Source organism: Halyomorpha halys, unplaced genomic scaffold, assembly GCF_000696795.3.
Source record: "Halyomorpha halys isolate HHAL.00 unplaced genomic scaffold, Hhal_1.1 Scaffold423.1, whole genome shotgun sequence".
In the NCBI taxonomy this organism is placed as follows: Eukaryota; Metazoa; Arthropoda; class Insecta; order Hemiptera; family Pentatomidae; genus Halyomorpha; species Halyomorpha halys.
The window spans coordinates 975,410-997,746 of NW_027105827.1; the positions used below are offsets into that span (position 1 = coordinate 975,410).

The following is a 22,337-nucleotide window of genomic DNA, read 5'->3' on the forward strand; positions in this document are numbered from 1 at the left end:
GTAACATTAACCTTTCTTTGTTTATACTATTATATGATATTATTATCTAAGAAGTGATCAATATAAACACTGAAAATAAATAATCTATTTCAGTGACGTGCTCAGTAGTGCTGAAATAAAATGCCTAAATAAAAGTTATGAAACATACTCTTTCTTCAGAAGCTGCTTTGATTCACCCAACAGACAAGTAATGAAAAGTAACGTTAATTACGGAAATAACATTTAATTCGGTCCAGTTATTCAGTATGAGGGAGGGGGTAGAAGAAGGGTTGATCAAGGGGTGGAAAGGGTGAGCAGCAAGAGAGTTGACGGGGAGAGGGTAAGTAATGATGAAGGCTGCTGTTTGAATGTCGGCTCATGATTGTTGCCGGGCTATTGCGCTCTGTCCTCTCTTCTCTCCTTTCACTCTTCCACCAGAGGGGGAGGAAGTGGGCGGGGCATAAAACCGGAGTGGGGGTGCGGTGGGCGGGGTCAAAGGCGTGGCCTGCGCCGCCCCTCGCTATCACGGCCCCGCTTTAGATGAATCTGAGCCCGTAGCCCCCACCCCCGAAGAGAGGATATTGTGGCTGTCAGCGCTCCCCACCCTGCTCCCCCCAAGGGTAGTCCTCATGTTCGGCTAGGGAGGAATGGACGACGAGAGCTCGCCGCTTCGGCCTACCGCTCCCGCGACAGACTTCTCCATAGAGGCCATCATGGCTCGGAGGCCTAGGTCGGTCAAGGACGTCTCCGCTGTCACAGGTAAATCATTTAATTCCAATTCATGGAAAATAAAAAAGGAAATTTTTGATTTCCATCGTCGATAGCCTCATGAAGTGTTTCCCTGATTGTCAACGACTCAAAGACATACATCGACAACAGGCGTACCCTGTTTATACAAAATTATCAGAAAAAAATAAGAATTATTTAGCATCCAACAACCAGAGCATGAGGATTTATTTACCAAACAACTATTAAATGACCTCTTTGTTTCTTTATTTTTCAACAAACGATTTTTCCTCCACTTCTACATATATTTTAATAGGCATCCTTAACCTACAGCGAAGGTGAAACAACGAACAAGTACCCTCCGAACTTCCTATACAGACTTAATTAATTCCACCACGGTTTGCAAATAAATTAAAAACAAAGTCAATTTTATTTGTTATAATGTCAAATTCAATAGTTTCAAACATATTCCACAGATCACAAGTCAATTCATAGATTCACAGATAATAAATTTTCTCTTTGTTTAAGGTAAATTAATCACGAAGAGTGTTGTTAATTTTAACTGCCTATTGCCCAGCCTTTATCGCCTATTGTTATTGACAGTTCACCTGTGATAATTTGATAGAATTAGGTTCTAAACCATTAGGTTTTTGATGGAAATCACTCGAACGGTTGATCGGTTTAAATTTATTCAGGGATATATCATCCGATTTATGGGCGATTGATTTTTATATAATTTTTTTTATTAAAGTAACGTCACAAAGGTTTTTTTTTTAATAATATCTTTTATTAATGAAATAATGTTTATCAGACATACCTATTTGTTAGAGCTCTCTAGGTTAAATAAAAATCACCTACATAATTTATGATAATGTATTTTAAAAGCATTAGTGTAATTACAATAACCGCTTAAGATTGTAAGCGGACATAATGACTGTGTTTGTTGAATAAACAACCACTAATTACCAAATCATAACATCATTTAAGTTTCTATGTTAGTCTCATCAATTTATAAGGCATAAATATTATAAATCAAGACTACTTGACAAGTACTTTCCTTTGATTCTGTAGTCATTCACCGTTATTTTACTATAATATGTATAAATAAAACTATCAAAACTATCCACTAAATTAATTATTAGCAAAAAAAAAACAATATTTGGCCTTCATTTTCATTTCAGTTCATACACCTGGGGAATGGGATTTAAAAAAATATTATTTATAGGTTGAGGGATAGTTTCGAGTTAAAAAAAAAATTGATGTAAAAAAAAAATGAATCATGGTACTTTAATTTCGTATAGGTTAAAGTACTATATATTTTTTTTTAGAAATATTTTTCGAATAGGGTTAATAAATATTTTAAATCAATTTTAAAAAATAATTATAAACATTCTGTATTATTAATAGAAGCCAGAAATAAATTATTAATATTAAAAATAAAATAATTTAATTGTAATAGAAGTAATAGAACATGTTGACTTTAAATATGAGATAATTTATGTAGATGCATTTCTGTGGTGGGTATTACAAATATAAATGCATAAACGTGTTTGTAGTGGTTTATCTTTTGTCCTGATTTAAAATGTAATAGACATATTTTTTCTACATTTATTTTAATAACTTCATAATTGTTAATTTATTTTTCTTGTATTTGTCAATTCTCTAAAAGTCAGATTCGCTAATAAAGAACGTGAAGTGAGGATGGGCGGGAGGGATGTTTGCTGGTTGCTATGGGGACGGCAACTGTTGAACGGCAACACGTCTTCGTTTATCCGACTGGAGATAAGGCTGGAATCTGCTCAGGCGGTCTTATGTGACTCCATAACGGCCCTCACACACTCTGGATTCTGTCTCTATGCAAATCTCCTCCGGTCTCTTGTTAATTCGGGTATCTATTTAGAGTTCCTTGGTTCGTTTTGAGTGTATGAATGTTTAAAATAATTACTTTGTAGATTTTATTGATTTTTAATTAAATGTTATAGACGATATTAATGCAGTAATTAATAGGAATCGTCGTGGCTACAGTGAAACCTCTGTAGAACGGACACCGACAGGGTACATGAGTTTTTGCGTTATGTAGAGGTATCCGTTAAGAAGTGGTAAATATAAAAAGAACACGAAAATATAATAATAAAGGTATGTCATCTGCGCTGTGAAAAAAAAGTCCGAAGAAAAAACAATATTTGAAGAATTTTATGTTAAACGCTAATATATTTACTTATCTAAAAAGTAAGTAAGATTATTTTTATTTAAAAAATTACAGTTATATACCGAAAATTTATTCATTTTCTTTTAAAATTTAATTTTACCACTGTCTTATAGGTACTAAAATTGAAAATGTTCGTAAAAATTCAACTTACCCTCATGAAATGCTCCCATAATAATGTTTTAATTATTACTTTACAAAAATGGATATATTGTTTCTGATTTTTAATAAACTCCTGAGTTATATTATTATTGTTTAAAAAAAAAATCAATGGATCATTTTTATGACATTTCCTAACTTTTTTTTTTTTAACCGAGACTTCTTTTGAAATATTTCTAGAATTCATTATTATTATTTTTTTCAAATGATATACAAATTTTTACTGCCTTAAGGGCAATATGTATTTTATTTTCAACATAAAATTTTCACGTTTGACGAAAAAAAAAAAAATGGCTGTTCAATACAAAATAAATTACTCAAAAAGTTTTATTGCTAGAATCAAGAGTTTTCTGCACGTACATTCGTGTCCGTTATAGAGGAGTACTAAATGCTAATGAGGAATATAATTGGCACCCGCCAATTTTGGTTTTAAGTTTGTGTAGAGAATTTAATTATCTAAATTTTTTGTCTATTATAGTTTTATTTTAGAGATTTGCACAAATAAAATTTATGTTTCCTCATAACTAGGTCAATTAAATGTTAAACAGCATTAAGAAGGAGATTGCAGGTAAGTTTCTTCAAAATTGTTGGAAACGTTTTGGTGCTTCAGCATATAGAAAAATACCAAAATCGTTCCTCCCGTTGAAGAGAAAATCGTGGCACAGACAGATAGAACAAGGGCCAGGAACGGGCTTTTCGGCCTTAGTCTACTTTGAGGTATAGCTCCTGTAAAAACCACACATCCAGCAGTTATTCCGTTCACAATAGTTTTCTTATCTAGTAGTATGTGAATATAAAAATGGAGCTATCGCCTGATAAATTGCTACTGATGCAATATGATCAGGAGTCGTGTCTTCGTTGATCTATAAAACGAAATTTTAGTTTGGAGTAAAAAAAAAAAATTAATAAAGTCTGTCTTCAATTCCAAATCTATATAGGATAGTAGAATAATGAGATCAGGATAAAATTTAACAGGAAATAATAAACAGAACAAAAAATAATAAAACTGACTTTATTAATCTCTCTATTATATGAAAGAGTTTTCAGTGATCGTCGTTTAATATTTTATTTTACATATAAGCTGGGATAATAAACATAGGTCGTTAAAAATTGCATTTAACTAATGAAGAGCCCATTTTGTGAGATGACAAAATTATAAAATTAGGCAACTCAATAATTGTCCCTTATAACCCGATTTTATTGCGACGATTCAATTGTCATATAAATGTTGAGTATTATGTGTCTGTAATGAGCATTATATATATTTACAAATATACATATAATACATATTCATACATAAAGGACAAGGTAAAATTAGGTGCTAACACGAGAAATTAAATAAGAAGAAGGAATAAATAAATGCTAAAACGGAATAAAAATTAAGTGCAATCTAGAGAACAAAGTTATTAGGAACATTGTTCTTGAAGATTGAAGAGGCACTAAATTGAAGTACAAATTAAATGCTGTGGTAAAGACAATATATATATATATTTTTTTTCTTTTCTGCTTACACTATATTGAAAAATAATACAATCTGAACTACAGAATACATTACAGTTATAAAATTTGAGCAGCGAGTTGTACAATTAAATGAAGAATAATTAGTAAATTATAATATAATATAATAAATCTTCAGAACTACGTTTTTCTATATTTCGTAATATTAGAATAAAGTAACAGATTATAATTAAGAAATGAAAAGAAATTTGTCAAATATTAATTATAAACCGGATTTGGTGAATGACACAATTCTTCCTTTTTCAACTGCAATAATTTATTTCATATAGTCATCAACAACATTTCGGGAAATATCCCCGATCTTCAGGTTGCTGATAAAAATAACTTATATATAACATATAATTATCTCCTATATTGTCATTCTTAATCTCATAGAATATTAAATTCTCCTAAAAATGTATGACTGTTAACAGTAAAATAGTTTTTATTCATTAAATGACAATAACATTATTAAATATTAGCAAGAATGAGAATATATTTATATGATAATTATATGTTATATATAGGTTATTTCTATCAGCAACCTGAAGATAGGGGATATTTCCCGAAACGTTGTTGCTGATTATATGAAATAAATTATTGCAGTTAAAAAAGGAAGAATTGTGTCATTCACCAAATCCAGTTTAATTCCAGAAACTCTTCCAGTAAAAGATCATTAAGTTTTAATTATAAACCACATAATACATAAGTCCTATGATTGTTTATATTTTGGCAAACTATCCGGAGCCGAAATATCTTCAGGGGTCTAATGAGCATGATATCATCATCAAATGTTTCTAAAAAATTAAAAAATCTAGAAGCTAATTGAAAAAAATGGGTATTATTCATTGTCTAAATAAATATAAATGAACCTTTAAAATATATTTACGTCAGCTAAACAAATAACTGTTTTAAAATTATATCCTTAATTATTTAATTTAAAATTTTTCATAAAATTCGAAACAGTAGAATAATTTCCTGCTTTATAGCTAGATCTATGTCTAAAACAATATAGGTATATTTTCCCGTTAGCTGAAATATCTACATGGGTTGGAACAAAATGTTCCTAATGTATCCCAATGATTGAAAACCCTAATTACAGTCTCTATTTAAAAATAGAAATTACTTTGTTAAGTTCAAATTTGTGCAAATGTCGCCGATATCTGGTTGACGGAGCCTCCGCGGAAGCGTTGCCCTGGGCGACAAAAAGGTTAAATTGATAACCATTATTCTTATTATAATTTTTTCTCAATTACAAAAAATGTTTTTTTACAATTTTATAGTCTATAAACGAAACCCTCATAAATAAATTAGTTTCGTTACTCAGATTTAAACAATACTATCACAATTTTCTTCAACTGTTGAAATTTATATTTCATAGAAACTGGATTGCTTGTAAGTGGGAAATAATGTATGCTGTAAATTAAAAATGTCCAGAATGCGAAATTTTATATTTTTCAACTCTATTCCTCAATAATTTAATTAATTTTTTGAGCTAGATATATTTTTTTAAAATAGTTTTCGTGGCGTTTCTTTTCAGACAATCGGTAATTTTTGACGGCACACGATGCAAAAAAATAAATTTTAGGTATAATCCATAGGTACCACTTCACACCTTTTCGGAAGCTTCTTTAATAATCTATTGTAGAAAAAAAGGAATCGTAATAGATATAGTGAAAATTAAAAATGCAATCTATATTGTATAGATTTGAATAACAAAGAATGATAACTTTATTTACATTAAATTTTCTTCAATCTCAAAGACAACTATTTTTAACAAGTAGTAGTAGTTAATAATTTAACTTAATAAAATACAAGAACAATATAATAAACACGAACGACCATTAAGTCATACATGACTATTAAATGCATACATTTTTCGGAATTCAATAAATTTTTTATTATTTAAAACACACATGGGATTTTGGCTATGATTTCCATAACCTAAACTATTTCAAAATATATTTTCGAATAAAAAAAAAAACTAGAATATTAATCAAAATATAATAATAAACAGGTGTAGTTATTACAGCGCCTTGCTTATTTATAAAGCTGAGTTTGGAGGAGCACCTAATTTATATGGTTTCGAATTCCTCGAATTAAAAAAAAAAAAACCTAAATTAAAAAAATGTTAGGGTTCCCCCCATTCCTCCTACATTATTTTCAAAAAACCTTCTTGTTTATTACTGAACTGTTTATTAAAATAAAATATAAAGGTTATCATAGAGTTGGCCTAATTTTCCGAAGAATGTCAGGACAACAGTCCAGATTTGTAAGAGGATCATTTCAGTAAATTCAAACACATTTTGATAGAAATTTGTTGTTTGATCAACTATATATGCTTTGAATCATTGTAAATTTTGTTGAAAACATTTAAATTCGTTATTTTTTATAAAAATCTACAAACTCATTTCGAAAAAAAAGCCTGTTTTTTTTTTTTTTTTTAAAACTAATAGTTTTCTATAGTACTACAGTTTAATAATTTTGATGAAATTAAACATTAAATTTCTAGTATAAAATATCGTACCCTCAATGCATTACTAATTTAGCTAAAAAAAAATCTAGTAATGTACCTATTTATTAGGATTTTTTGGTAAATTATTATTTCGATGGCTTACTTTACTGTAGTGCTTTGAACATGGATATTTACATTATTGAATTAATTGAAAATTTGTTAATTTTTCTAACAGGTAGGGTTTTTAATTGTATTTTATGCAAAGTTTGTTGTCATGTACATGTACGCACTACTGTGAAGTAAGACTTCAATGTAGTGAAATCCCAAGGTAAATGAAGTACACTTCGTAAATTATTATTCATATGTTTTTAAAGTATTAGTTAAATCGTTTTATATAAGCAAAAATGGGTTTTAATAAAAAAGGAAAGTATTAGAAATACGTTCTCACAAAAGGTAGAATTTAGGGTTAGATTAGTATTGAACTGAGGAATCAATATGTTTTTAACAATATCAAAAAATTATAAAGCTACCATATTTCATATTCATTTTTAGTTATTAGAATGTTTCCATTCAATTTAAATACAAAACAATTAAAATACAATGAAGATTCTTTAAAAATTCCAATCTTCCATAAAATAGTTGTGTTATATTAGGGTCGTAAAATATTTATGATGAAATTTTATTTCATATAAGAAATAATTTTTTTCCTAAACTACTCTGGTTGCGAAGGAAATCGTGAAAGTTTGTGGACCACCCACGAGTGAATGTGAGCCAGAATCTAGTAATTATTGCCTACAGCATTACTTTATTGCCAGTGGTACTTGACTGTCAGTCTCAATGAACTGACAGAAATGATCAGTGGTATTTATAAATGATTGGTATTTAACTGGTTCGTTTTAACATGGTAAAAAAAATAATATTATTATAATTAAAATATATATATTATAACTATAAAAGGCGTTTAATCGTAAAATACGGTAACTGAATTTTTTTATGAATTGCAGTTTTTGGCATCATTTTTTTTTTGTTTATTGAAATTTACAACTGTATAACATAAATATATACCAAATAAATGAAGTGTTGGTTATTTTAAAATGGTTTGATACAGAGTTATGAAGAAATAACCAATTGGTAGAATTTCAATAACATTTCTAGAGTAGGAGGTCTCGAGGCTATTTCTTTTTCAGGTGCCTTAGAGTATTATCAGGTATTGAAGAGGGAGTTAAACAAAATTGATTTAGGGTGATTAGGGAGTTTATAATGAAAGGATTGATATCTAGTTCTGACCAAATTGGCAACATTTGGAAGATTAGAAGCACTAAGGATTATGAATTGTAAAAATTTGATACGAGAAAAATTGGCCTAATGACCTAAATAGGCCTCATTCGGCTTATTTGATAAATTGTTTGAAGAATATTTATGAAATTTGTTTTATTTAGAAGATAAGATCGATATTAAGTTTTGGTAAGTGACAACTGGTAGAAGGTAAAATATTATAATTAACAAACAAATTAACATTGTATAAGTTTTCTTTTTACAGTTACCATGTTTCACGACCGAACGCCTCAATCATATTATATTTACCAACTTAATAAAAATTAGTTTAGTAATTTTTTTTTTATTCTTTGGGGGAAGTAGTCGTTTGTGTGAAATTTAAATTGTATCTTTTAATGTGTGAAGCCAGAAGTTACAATTGTATATAAATTTAAAGATACAACATTCATTAGATTCGAAAAAAAAAATTATTTTTAAGAAATCAATTTTATAAATGATTAAGAAACAACCTAAAAGAAATGGTAGATTTTTTTAATTTATGTATTCTGAAGGCAAAATATTAGAAATATAATCTTGATAGAAATATAATTCTGATAACAGAAATTATCAAAATTATTTCCAAATATTTTAAATAATATTATATTTCAAGAATTAAAAAATATATATATTAATACAACAACTTTTCTTGGCTAACATGAAAGGAGAAACCGAGAATTGCTGATCAGGAAACTGGGGAAGGAAATAGAGCACTGAATAGAAACCCTTCTATTTATGGTCTATGACCGGCACGGCTCTAAAAAAAGCGCAGAGAGAAAGATTTCAAAGCACTTGTCGGACGCTGTGCTCAGAGATAAAATTGAATTTTATTTTTATCTTTATCGGCAACTAAAAAATACAAATAAGCTCTTTAAACTGGATTTTTTTCGCCATACATCAAATTCGCTGTTAGATGAAAAAAGATCCTAGATTATTTTCCGAAAAATAATACATTAATTTTCCATTTCTAGCAAAAGAAAAACCATTCCTGAAAACACACGTTTCCTTACAGTAAATATTCATCCTATATGTTCCTTATGTTTTTAATAGCCACTACTGAATGTAATGAGTATTTTTTTTAAAAATATATATTCAATTAAAATGAAAATATTAAATCAATACCTGGTTGGATTGAATTTTTTAAAAATTAGTTGGGCCTTATGGATAAATAAAACAACAATGGCTTGTAATTATTTACCCACCACCATTACGGGGATTATCATTAACAACAAATAAATTAATCAGAATATTGTAATTATACTTTAATCTATGTAAGTATTTTTTTTCTCATTCTCTCTACTTTTTCTTTTGTCACGATTTTTATGGTCTTGTATTCCTCTACTGGAAAGTTGAATTATTTACTTTCTGTTGTAAGCAACCAACAAAAATGAGGGTAAAATACGACCTTAGTGACAGGATCCTGGGACTCACTTCTTATAGCTGCTTGCTCTCGGGATCCCGTTAATTTGAAATTAATCCATAAATAGTTTACTCCTGAGTTGCCTTGTAATTCGTAATCCATTTTTTAAGTCTTAGCATATTTATTTCACAAAGCTGGTTAGATCAGGTTAAATCCAAAACTCTGATTTGATAACCTGCCTCATAAATGTACTATCCTTAGGAACGTCAGAAACTCATAATAATTAATATAATAATAATAATTTATGTCTACTCTTAATAATTATTTCATATGTATATTTCAGGATAAAATGTGTTGTCATTCCTTTTATCGAAATAAGTATTTCCTATTTTATAGTAACCTGCTGAGCCTCTTGGAATTGAGTTTTTGACAGTTTATTAGTAGATACATTGTAAACATTTCAAAATCTTTAGAAACTTTGTTGGTACCTATCGGATAGTAATATGCAAAATGTTTATTTTGAAAGGACATCCTCTAGGGCTAACCTTTGTATTATATTATCAGTATGTTTAACTTTATGAATCGAAATATTTGAAAAAAAAAATGTACAAGAAGATAATATCTATATTATTTGATATATCATTTACAAAAGCAGATTTAAAAAGATAAAAACAACTACAAATTACGTCTGTTTTAAATGCCAAATTAGACAGGAAAAAAAACATAAAATATCTAGTAACTATGAAGGATTTATTGAGAGCGCGGTGGCCCTGGGGTATAACGCGTGGCTACTAACTCTAAGGATCTGAGTTCGAATCCGGCTGGGCAGGAAATTGATTTCTGTTACATAACTCCTTTGGGTCCTTGGAGCTCCCTATGGGGTCCATCCAGCCTCTTAAATTGGATACCTTTAATTGGGTAAAATTCTGGCGGTCGATCGTGATTCTGACCAAACCACCTCCTTGCACAACCGTTGGTGTAGGAACAGTACTTCTTTGTAAAGTACTGAACCTCTGACTCTTCATGAGTTGTAGGGATATAGATTTAAATTTAATGAAGGATTAATTACCAAAGTTTATCAAAGATGTAAATTAAATTAGATGTAATTTAGTATTGTGATATTATTAGATTATAGTATAGTGGAGTAAAACATATTAATAAATATGTGATTATTGAATTAAGCGTTCCTTAGAAAAAAAAAAAAATATCGGTCAAATCTCGAAAGGTTGCACACATACATCTCAGAGTGTACCATGCAGATTTTAATATTCCTTACATGTTATAGCTCACTAGAATGAGTATAACTTTAAAAAAGCGTCGGTCTGCTCGTTAAAAACATTCATCTCCAACGATTATAGTTATCTAGGGCCATTTATCTTTCGAATCCATGTATAAAATGGAATAAAAAAAAAAGTTAAACAGAAACGCGAGGATAATGTAAAAGTGGTGTAGGTCTGAATAGGGCAGAATGTACAGCCGATAGCTATCTTGTGGTGACAAAAAAACCGAAACAACTCCATCCTTCCATAAACGGATTGTCTTGACAGTTGTGTGCTGTGTCATCCGCTACCGGGGGTCTGAGTTTCCGATGTCCAAACTTCACCTGCTCATCTGGAAAAAATTCCTGAAACTCATCATTCAAATCCGAGCATATTTATAGGTCGTTACAGAGCATGTGGGGGTGTGATTCACCTTATTTAGAAAAACTGAAAAGTTGGGAAATTTGAGAACCAAATTCAAACAGCTAAAATTTTGAAAAACATTACTTAAAAATACTGTTATACTCAAAGTTGCTGAGAAACCACTGAGGTTATCTTTCCAATAATGTTTAGGAAATGAAGGAATTTCAGGAACCTAGACCGTTTTAAGTTGGGAACTCCGGCCAAACAATTGGTGGAAAAAATTATATTTTACTACAATGTTTTATCAATAATTTAGCCGTTATAGTAAAATCTTCATGGAATGTAGACATATCTTCATTTGTATGTAACAAATAATCGCATAGGCTACTTATATATTTGTAAGAGCCTATGATAGCAAAAAGTGCCATAACCCTCAACACTACTTAGTCTGGCATTGCATATCATTTAGACTAAAAACAAAATCATTTGGATAGCTCAAAGGTTTCTATCAACGGGAATATTTGGAATTAAGGTTTGCTTAGGAAATAGAAATAGGGTATGAACAAAAAAATTCAATATTGGAATTTTCAAGATGCCCCTTTCGCTTAGCCTCAGAAGATAAAATGAGAGTAAGAAATCAATAATTTTTATAGTTTACAAAAAAAAAAAATTTAAAAAAAAAGTTTACAAAAACAATAACAAATACTACTATTTTTTAATGCCAAATTTTAATTAGATTGTTTATTACATGTAGCCTCTAGACCAATATAAAAACAAAAAATATGATCTCATTTTTGGAGGTTTTGTTGTATGTTCTAATTACATAATTATATTTATTAATTGGTTTTGATTTAATATTATAAACAAATTTTGATTTTAGTTATATATAAAAAATAGATCAAATATAAAAAAATACAGAGACAAATGTTGTTAGATTATTTACTGAATAATCTATTATAATATTTTTATTATTTCACTTTCTAAAATCTCAATAATAAAAAGTCATAATTTCGAGGTGCAACAATTCACATCTACTTAGTATATATGTATATAGTACCTTCACTAGTTTAATGTATTAACTTAGTAACTTATTAATTAAACTATTTTAAAAATTGAAGTGAAGATTATGGGTTCGTTACGGATTCGATTATGGGAAAGTTTGTATCACTTTTTGAAGTCATTAAACAAACGTAGGAGTCAATTTAAGGCTCTTATCATTGAATCAAAGAACCGCTAAAAGGATAAAAGAGCAAAATTAAAAATATATATTTTTTTAAAACGATTTTTGATTTTTCAAACATAATATAAACTTTCCCTTAAAATAAAAGCATCAGGAGATTTTGCACTATGAATAAGGACAAGTTTAATTAAGCAATTTATTCCCAATTTTTGGTGAGAAATCACAATGATGAAGGATAATAATTAAATCTGATATTTACACCTTAATCACCGATGGAATTCGAACAATTTAAAGATCGCACACATCTTTATACTTTGAGAAGAAGCTATCCAGCAATAAAATTTTGAGATATGTTACTTAACGAAAGTAACTGAAGGAAAATGAAAATATCAGATAATGTCGTCTTTAGAATGTTATCTTTTCACTAAAATTCGCACACAACCATGGACACCAATAGAGCAATTTTATTCCTTACGAAGCAATGTAACATGGAGTCATGTGCATAGATTAATTTCTAAAAAATAAGCTTTCCTATTTAAACAATCTATAACTGATAACAGAATATTATTGTAATACTATATGCATTTAGATGGTTCCAAGACCAGGAGCTTCTTCTGTTATCCCCGAAATACAAAACCCTCCTCACAGTACTTATCTCTCCTACACCATGGGGCCATTACCTCCGCGTCAAAGCTAAGTCCAGAATCTCAATCAACAGAAGAGTTCTGTTGTGATAGCCTCTGTGGAGGATTAACTCTAAAAGCTACAGTAGGTTGGCTTTATCAAGGTCCACCATTAGCCTTCTTATCCAGTAATACTGCCGTCATGAAATCAATTTCATATGTCTTATCTTTGTTTTGGATGTTATAATCAACGCACGAAGAGTGGGAAAGAGACGTTGACAATGACTCAGACCACACAACAATGACAATAGTGCGCTATAGATGATGATCGAAAAAACAAATCAGGAACTTAAGTAATAAATGGTAATGATGATAATAAAATCCGTGGATTAAGAACTATAGAAGTAGAAGTAATTTAATTCCACGTTGTTAAAGAAAATTATGACAACTTGGCTGGACAGACTTTGAAAATAGGGATTATAACATATTCCCTATTCTTGGCACAGGGACACGAGTGAAACCATTGCTTTGTCAAATGCTCCTATCTAAATATTTTAAGAATCGATTTATGAAAAGCAATAGATAGTTTGAATCCATACATAAAATAAAATTAAGTTAATCTCTACGGAGATCCATAAAACCCATTAAGAAACCTTACTCATACACATTTAATTACAAGAGAGGTATACAATGCGAAATCTATTAGTCCCTATTAACTATTTATCATACTTTTATTTAAACATATTTTTATCGCATAAATATAAAATGTACAATATTGTTTTGGGATACCCCGATATATAATACAATTTTCCTGGTACTGATTACACTTTACAATTATTTCTATTTTACATTTTGGTAAAACTAACCGAAGGGGAGAAAAAACACAAAACACAATTTAATTAAATCAGAATACTTAACATTGGATAGAATAAAAACACATATTATTGAATAGCATGAAATACGTATCATTGATTTATGTTTACATTAATATATATTTAGTTCTTTTGTGTTTATGTCTATAGGTTGTTGTTTTAGTGTAATATCCTATTTCTGTGATTTGGGATTTAACTTTTTAATGAGTTCGGGCAAGACTGAAAGAAATTATGTGTCAGTTTGTATATGTAATTTTGTAAGGTGTCCATTTTTAATTCAGTGTGCATTTTAGATATTGTATTGTATGTAATATGGATAGTTAAGCATAATTCTGAGGCATTCGTTTTTAAATACTTTTATTTTTTTTATATCGGTTGAACTAGTAAAAGTCCAGATGGGGCAAGTATGAGTTAAGATGGGCTTAGTACCGCTTTATATATTATCAATTTAATTTTATTGGATATTTTTTATTTTTTATTAAAGTATATATACATTTGATACAAAATTTTTCTTGCGTTTTCCAATTTCGAATTGATGTAGTGGTCAAATAATTGTTTGCAGTCAAAAGTGATCCCTAAATATATTACTGTTTTTTGTATTGTTTAAACTTATGGTCAATGGAAGTATAGGCCGTCGTTTTGTGAATAAGATGGCATCAGTTTTATCAATATTTAAAACTAATCCCTATGTTTTAAGGTTTTTATATATTTTTTGAAAGTATCTTTTAGAACTATTTATCACATAATAGTGCAGTGCATATTAAAACAAAAGTAAAGACTACAAATAAAAAAACAATAAAAACACAAAATAATCTATTGACAATATCATAAAACTAGTAAAAGAAAATCAGTTATAGATTAAAAAAAAAAAGAATCATTATAAGATCGTACAAAAAGCATGATTGTTAAAAGAGAAAAGAATGAATCAAAGGTATGATACTAATCACAAAAAGAAAAAAAATCGTGCTGCAATGATATGATTAATTTAAGATATCAATACAAATAATAATATTCATAAAGGAAAGCAAAACAGGAAATTGATATCACTTAATGGCAATAGTCATAAACCGCTTACACTATAAACCCGTAGAACCCATAATTAAAACATCAAAACAAGATTAAAACTGCAAATAAAAGAAATCACAAAAGACCGAGAAGTTGATAGCCCAGAAAATAAAAAAAATAGTCCAATCTAACCAAAATCTGTTAAATTTGAGAAAGAAGATAAAATTCACGTCTTTGTTTTATTTTTTTAATTTTGAAGAAATATTGTTATTCTTGTTAATATCCCCTTAAACCTACTCGTATCTTTACCTAGTACAAAAATTGATGAGAAATTTTATTTAAAAGAAAGTAAAACAATAATTAGTGATGATGCATCTTCTTTAAAATCTATAGAACCAATCTGATTTACAAATAATATTTCAACCAAAATAAAGGAAAAATAATAAGAATAACTTTATTTTGTTTTTTTTTGTCCATTGACTAAAGAGGGTTAAAATAAACTACTAATGAGATATTCAGTTATTGTTCCAAAAACATTTCTTAATGAATGAAACCAGTACCACTAGATTTGATCATAACTAATTCCTAAAGTCTGGCCAACGAAAATATTATGATAGTACTTTATTCATTAGGAAATTTCTACCATACTTTTCCCCAATATTTATTCAGCATTGTTCTTCGTAAGTACTTTTCAGTAATTTTAAATTTAATATTTTTAGAGGCATTTGGTGAAATTTTATAGGATACATCAAAAATCATTTTTTTTTAACTTAAAGACAATTTTTAAATTTAATATAATTATTTTCTGTCATTTTGTTATAGATTACTTATAATAATTATCATAACGATTCAGGGTTAACATAAGTTTACGGATAGCCGAATCTTAACTTTAATACTGAAATGATTTCCAGTGGGAACCGAGATTACTTATCACGTAAACTGTTATTTAAAGATTGTCTTTATAAAGTATGCAGCTTTACCAATTGTGGGGATCGAATAGCATGATATCACTTTTATTTAGAATGTATTGAAGAGAGGAAGGAAACATTTCTAATGCGAGAGTTCGCGCTGGGGTAGACAAGTAGAACATTCTTATTATATATACAAGGTTTTTTATTATCATAGTACATGTTTCGTACTTAGTCACTTAATGAATTGACTAAGTCGGAAATATTATTATAATAATAATATTTAAAATATTCGGAACCACCCAAATCCACTTGTTTCTAACCTGGCTTCTCCTTCATTACCTAATAATCCTCCTAGGCGTCTGAAAAGAAGATGGCCTCGAGATCTTCTCCTCTAGAAATGTTATTGGAGTTCTATCAGTGGGTAGATTCTCCACATGTGTCACTATGTCACCTACAGCAAATTTACTAGTTGTATATATGTGTATACAGTTGTAAATAACAAAAAATAAATTATTTAAAAAAAAAAAATATTCGGTAAAATTAAACTTATTATTATTTATAATATTTTCATTTTAAACAAAACAGTAGTATTGACATTGTTTATATCGTTTAGGTATTAAAGATTAATTCTAAATTCTATACTGTATTTTTTCCTATTGTTTTACAATCCTCGAAACGTCAAATGAAATTACTAATATATCCTTTCGAATAAAGATTAATCAGGTGGTTTCAGTGCCATTTATTTTTTCAATATTCATTTAAATTGGGTTCCTATCAAATTGAAGGAGACGAATTAATTGAGTATAATTATTGGAGGATTTATAAGTTAAAAATTAATACTATTATGGCAAAAAACGTTGCGTCATCCAATCTGCTTCCAACACTGCTGCCGTTCAAAAAATTAAGATCCCATCAGTTCTTGATAAGTTTCAGCACATTGTGGGATCTATAGGCCAAAAGTAAAATAGCTACATTACAACAAAAATATATAACATAACAAGAGCAAAATAATACAAAAAATAAAATCAACCTTTGACTTATGAAATAGAATTTACAGACACGGACACACAATTGAAAAATTGACTAATAAATAAAGTCATAATCCTTTGTTTTGAAATAAATAGTATTTTAACATATTTTTAATAGCTTTCATACCAAAAGATTTTCATAAAATAATAATTAATTAATGTAATCAGCGGACAAATTTAAATGGTTTTTTTTTTTCCAGATATTTTCATAATCTGACTAAATAATGGAAAATGGTTAACAGAATAGAGATAAGCTTAATTCCTTCTTTATTAATATGCATCTAAACAAAAAATGCAGATGAAAACCAATAAAATTAAGGATTAACGTCCAAACATGAGTTATGGAGTATCAACACACTTTTTACACAAAATTCTATAATTCATGTTTACACTTCTTACTTATAGTGTACTTTTTATTTATATAACAGCAATTATTGTTTTATTAAATATAAATATTAGACAGGCCGGAATGAAGACTGTTATCACAAGATTGCCTCGGGGACACGTGACCTAAGTGAAGTGGCTGGAGAAGAGCCTTTAAAACTAAAACTCAACAAAAACAGAAGCCGGCAAACAAAAAACAAAGCACCCTCGCCAGTCTAATGAAGGGATATAGACCGCCAGTCAGATCTTTATCGTGTCTCGGGAAGAAAAAAACCTCAGTTCATTCAGATATCCAGGATCTTCTGGAGGCCATGCTATATGGCTGACTAAACTGTAGTGATGTTGTGCATTTCCTAGATTTTTATAGATGGTTAAATGGTACACTTGATAGATTTTATTCATTTATTATTTTTTTATAAGATTTCTCCAATAGTGAATTTTAAACTTACTAGCCAATGTTACATAATTTTGACCATTTATGGCTGTTTTAATTGAAAAATATTTTGTTGAAATCTGCCATATTTAAGGGGGGAGTATTAATCAATCAAAAATAATATGACTCAATAATTTTATTTAAATAATAAACTCTTATGCTGAAAACGAATTTCAATATATTTTGGAAGTTCTAGAAATCCCGGGTTTCCTTTTTACCTTATGCTCTAGCAAAAGAGGTGATAAAACAGAAAGTTTATTGGTAACAGAAGTGGTGGAAATTCTGTAGAATGTTATGGAGTTAATCCCAATACTTCAAATGCTGCTAATCTGTGCATAAGATTGACTGTTAGACATAGCGTAAAGGAATCGTGAAAATTATCTCCGATCTAGTTTTTGTTTGTATGCAGGCTTCAAATTATCATTATTTAAATGATAATTTCGATCTGGTATCGAAGCAGTCGATTTTTTCGAGGGGAATTTAAATGTAAAATCATGGTTACATAACTGCCCGATATGTAATTCTTGGGAACTTTTAACATTTATAGTGGAATTACAATACTATATTTTGGGCAGCGGACCTGTTCTCTAGAACAATTATTAAGTTTATTAAAAGGATCTAATTGGATAGCAGCTATGTATGAAAGGCTACACTAGAAAGCGCTCAGTTGGGATCATGCGAAGTATCAATGCCACACTACAGTTTGTTATAAGTTTGATATTATTGTTTTGTTTCTTTTAAAATAGATACCTTATTTTTATTTTATCTAATTTATTTTATTTTATTTTTATACTTATCTGTCTTGTTGATTTCTTGAAGCATATAAACTTATTTTATTGAAAAGATTTTGTTATTTATGTGTTTTAGGTAAAATTCACGAATATGTTTTCTATCGTCTAGGTGTTCTTAATTATTTAAATAAATATATTTTTTAATTTTTTTAATAGATATATTTTTATAAATAAACAGATAGGTAGGTAGAGCACTAGAGTAATATAAATAAAATTCCTAACCAAGTGTGACTGGGCCATGTTTCATAATATACTACAAATAAGTACAACTAGTCTTGTAGTTTGTAATTTGTACAATATCGTTGACATATAATGTTGATTCACACTTTTCTAATTTTTAAATCTTATATCGCTTAATTTGTAAAATTAAGAATATTAGTGCTCGTAATTTACAGTTTTTATACTTCTATTTATGAACAAATACTATAAGTTTTCATTATGAAACCGGGACCTTGTCTTTCCTCAACCTGGTGTCTGCTTGTCTATCCGTCTAATATGATTGATAAATAAATAACAGATCAGATAATTTAGTGCGTTTGACTCTCAACTGACATGTTTGTGCCTTTCCAAGGTATATTTCAAATGTTAGGATAAGGCAAATCAGTTGGCTTTTCATAAAAACATATTAAAGGTTTTGTATTCAAAAAAAATTTTACTAACCAACCAAAGTACAAAATATGCTCTCCTTAAAATTGTTGGGTTTCCACTTTTTACAGAACATTAACGATTTTTAATTGATTTGCAATTATTGCTGTAATGAAAATAATAATAATAATATTCTTTATTTATTCTGGGACTAGTCCCTTTAGATATTACAGGCAATGCCAAAAGGCATTAGTACCTTTGAGTATGAGTAGAGTAAAATAATAAATTAGAGAATAAAAAATAAACAAATAAACCACAATATTGAACAGAATTTGTAAAATAAAAAAAGAAAAGAAACACACAGATCAAACAAAACCACATTTCAACTCATAAATTACAGCGTTACTAACTTCTGATAATATAAATGAAAAAGAATCAAACACAAATGAACTAAAAATAATTAACAAAAAGGAACAATTATTGTTTATATGCATATTTACAAGTGTGAAAGAAAATCTAAAACATCTAAGGTATAAAAATAATAATAAATAAATAAGAAGGCAAAAAAAAAATTATGATAAATAAATAAATCCTCTAACAGATGCCCTCTCTTGCTCTCCCCCCCTGGGTACGGCCAGGGTAATTACCAGTAAGGAAAGATGATGGTTAAAACTGATATGTGCTTCTTAACCGTGGATAGAATTTGAATAATTTATGAATCGCACTTATTTTATACAATTACAATACAATAATTTTTTTTTCTTTTTTACTTTTTGAACATATCTATTTGTGTTTTAACTTATTTATATTGGAGTTCTATCAGTGGGTAGATTCTCCACATGCTTGTATCCTGTCACTATGTCACCGACAGCAAATTACTTGTTGTATATATGTATATACAGTTGTAAATAACAATAAATAAATCATTAAAAAAAAAACAACTTATTTATTCATTAAATAATTTCTTTTAACTTATTTCTCCAATTAAGTATTTCTTTTAAATAACTTTTTGTTTTTTAAATCAATATATTAGTTTAGTTTATTTATTTATTTGTTCGTATGTAAATTGATCTACTGCTGTGACTTTGTGTCTTTGGTTTGATTTCATATTGCTATCCAATGATAAATTCCTTTAATTTGTTTAACGGCTGATCACTGGAGAGGGGTGGGCTGAGATAGTGAAATAGGGAGAATAAAATTGTTAAATAGAAAAAAATTAAAATAATTGTATTTAATGTATTGACGAGTATTGATTGTAAAAGGAAAAGATAGGAAAAAGAAATAATTGTTGATATATCATGTGATATATGTATTGTATATATGTCCGGTCAAGGACTGATTGGTATGCTGTGTATTGTAGCAACCTAATGTATTTAGCAGCATGGCTAAATAAATCATTTCTCTTTGAAGAAATGTAGTTTAACAGAGAATAACAACAAGACAAAAAATACAATTTTTTAATTTTTTTTTTGATGATTATCATTTTATTATCAGAACTTTGTTCCAGTCAATCGGAAGGTATAATTTCCCTCATTCCATAACAGCACTTGTGAGCCTTTCCCTTGTGGGTAGTGTATTGTATCTCTTATCTAAACCATTTCCAAAAATATCTTAGCTAGAAAACAGAATCAAAATTCGTACTAAACGTTATTATTTATAATTAAATTCTTAAAAAAAACAGCGAGGCCTATTTACAAACTGAAGCTTGTTTCCTTTAAAGTTACAATGTTAAGAGAGATAGATACTTGGAGATATGGATCTTGGCCAATAACCAACAGGTGCCTTCCTATCTCCCCGAACATCTTGACCAAGGCTAAACATAGCTTAATCGCCTGGGAGCTGATACACCAGGAGTAATTTGTCCCTTCGGAGGGGCTCCCTTCAGTAATTAGCTAACTGGTTGTAGAGGGCGGTCGTGGCCAACAGCTCCGGCTGGGAGATAAGCAGATAAGTGAAAAAAAAAGCCGGATGGTGACAGAAAAGGGAAACATTAGTGGGCCCAGATCTTATGATTAGGTTGGGAGGGTGAGGGGGGGGACTGACACAATTGTGAATTTGACAGCTTCTGACATCCAACGGCCTTCGCTACTCAGATGCTACGGTAATTAACAAAACAAAAAATTAATTGAAAAGTATAGTTAACATTTGACACCACTTTATAATACGCATATATGAAGCAATGAGAAAAATAGTGGCCAAATCCATAATAAAGTTTGAACAACAATTACATTTCATTTAAACTAAAACATAATTATTTGGATAGGACAAATGCTTCAATTTATTGAAATGTCTAAAATTTAAGTATAACAAGGTGGAGAAAATATCAAATGTCAACAGAGTGCACTTTATCTTTATCTACATGCGAACCAAATCATTCTGTAGATTGGTGAGCTATTGCTATTTTTGTGATTTTATAAACAAAAAAAATTACCAATCAAGACCAGAGAAGGCGAAAAATATGAACAAATTTATTTTTCTGTTACTTTAAAATTTCTATTTTAGAGTTTCTTGAGGTGGGAGTAGCTAATATAAATTATAGACCTAAAATAACTACGACACTTTAATAAAGATAATAAAATAAGTTTAATAAATTATAAATAAGGTTTAATAAGTTATAAATAAGGTTTTTCCCGTCCGAATTGAATGCCTCTGTTTCTCCTTTTTTCTCCTTTAGTTAGTCATGAAAATATTTAATATTTTATACTTATTCATTGTTTATTGTCGCTAACAATGAGAATATTTTTTCTGAAAAACAAAATTAAAAGTAATTCAGGGGAAGATTTCTAAAAAAAATCGTCATATAAGCCCATTTAAATTATTTCGATGAACATACGACCTAGCTGATATAAAAGGCCATATAATTTTACATCGTCATAATTAGTTTAATCAAAATCTTTAGTCGTTTACAAAAAAATAGAAAAAAAGGTGAAATATCGATTCTATAAAGTGGTATTTCTGGTTGTTCAATTTTAGCGAAAAAATTCTGTTTCTTTTCAGGCACAAACCTGCCTTGAATAGGTAATTTCAGTTTCTTATGACGTCTGGGGGATCTCAAAACAGGTATGTCCATCGAACTGGGAATTTTACACAATCACAATACTTCCCCTTACTATATCTTCCATATATGAGCAGGTGTAAGTAAAAAAAAAATCATTGTTAGGTTGACAAGATTTTGTGGTTTAATCTATTTTCGCTGTCATGTGAGCATAT

General features: G+C 29.0%; 1 protein-coding gene across 2 annotated transcripts in view; it reads left to right on the forward strand.

The window, feature by feature from the left end:
• Nucleotides 1–551: 551 nt before the first annotated feature.
• LOC106682551 (T-box transcription factor TBX20) overlaps nt 552–22,337 on the forward strand; it is a 118,302-nt gene continuing 96,516 nt past the window's right edge. For both annotated transcript variants that reach the window (XM_067053545.1, XM_067053544.1), the window contains exon 1: nt 552–738. In XM_067053545.1, the coding sequence (XP_066909646.1) occupies nt 627–738 (112 nt within the window). In that variant the 5' untranslated portion in view covers nt 552–626. The remainder of the gene's footprint in view (nt 739–22,337) is intronic.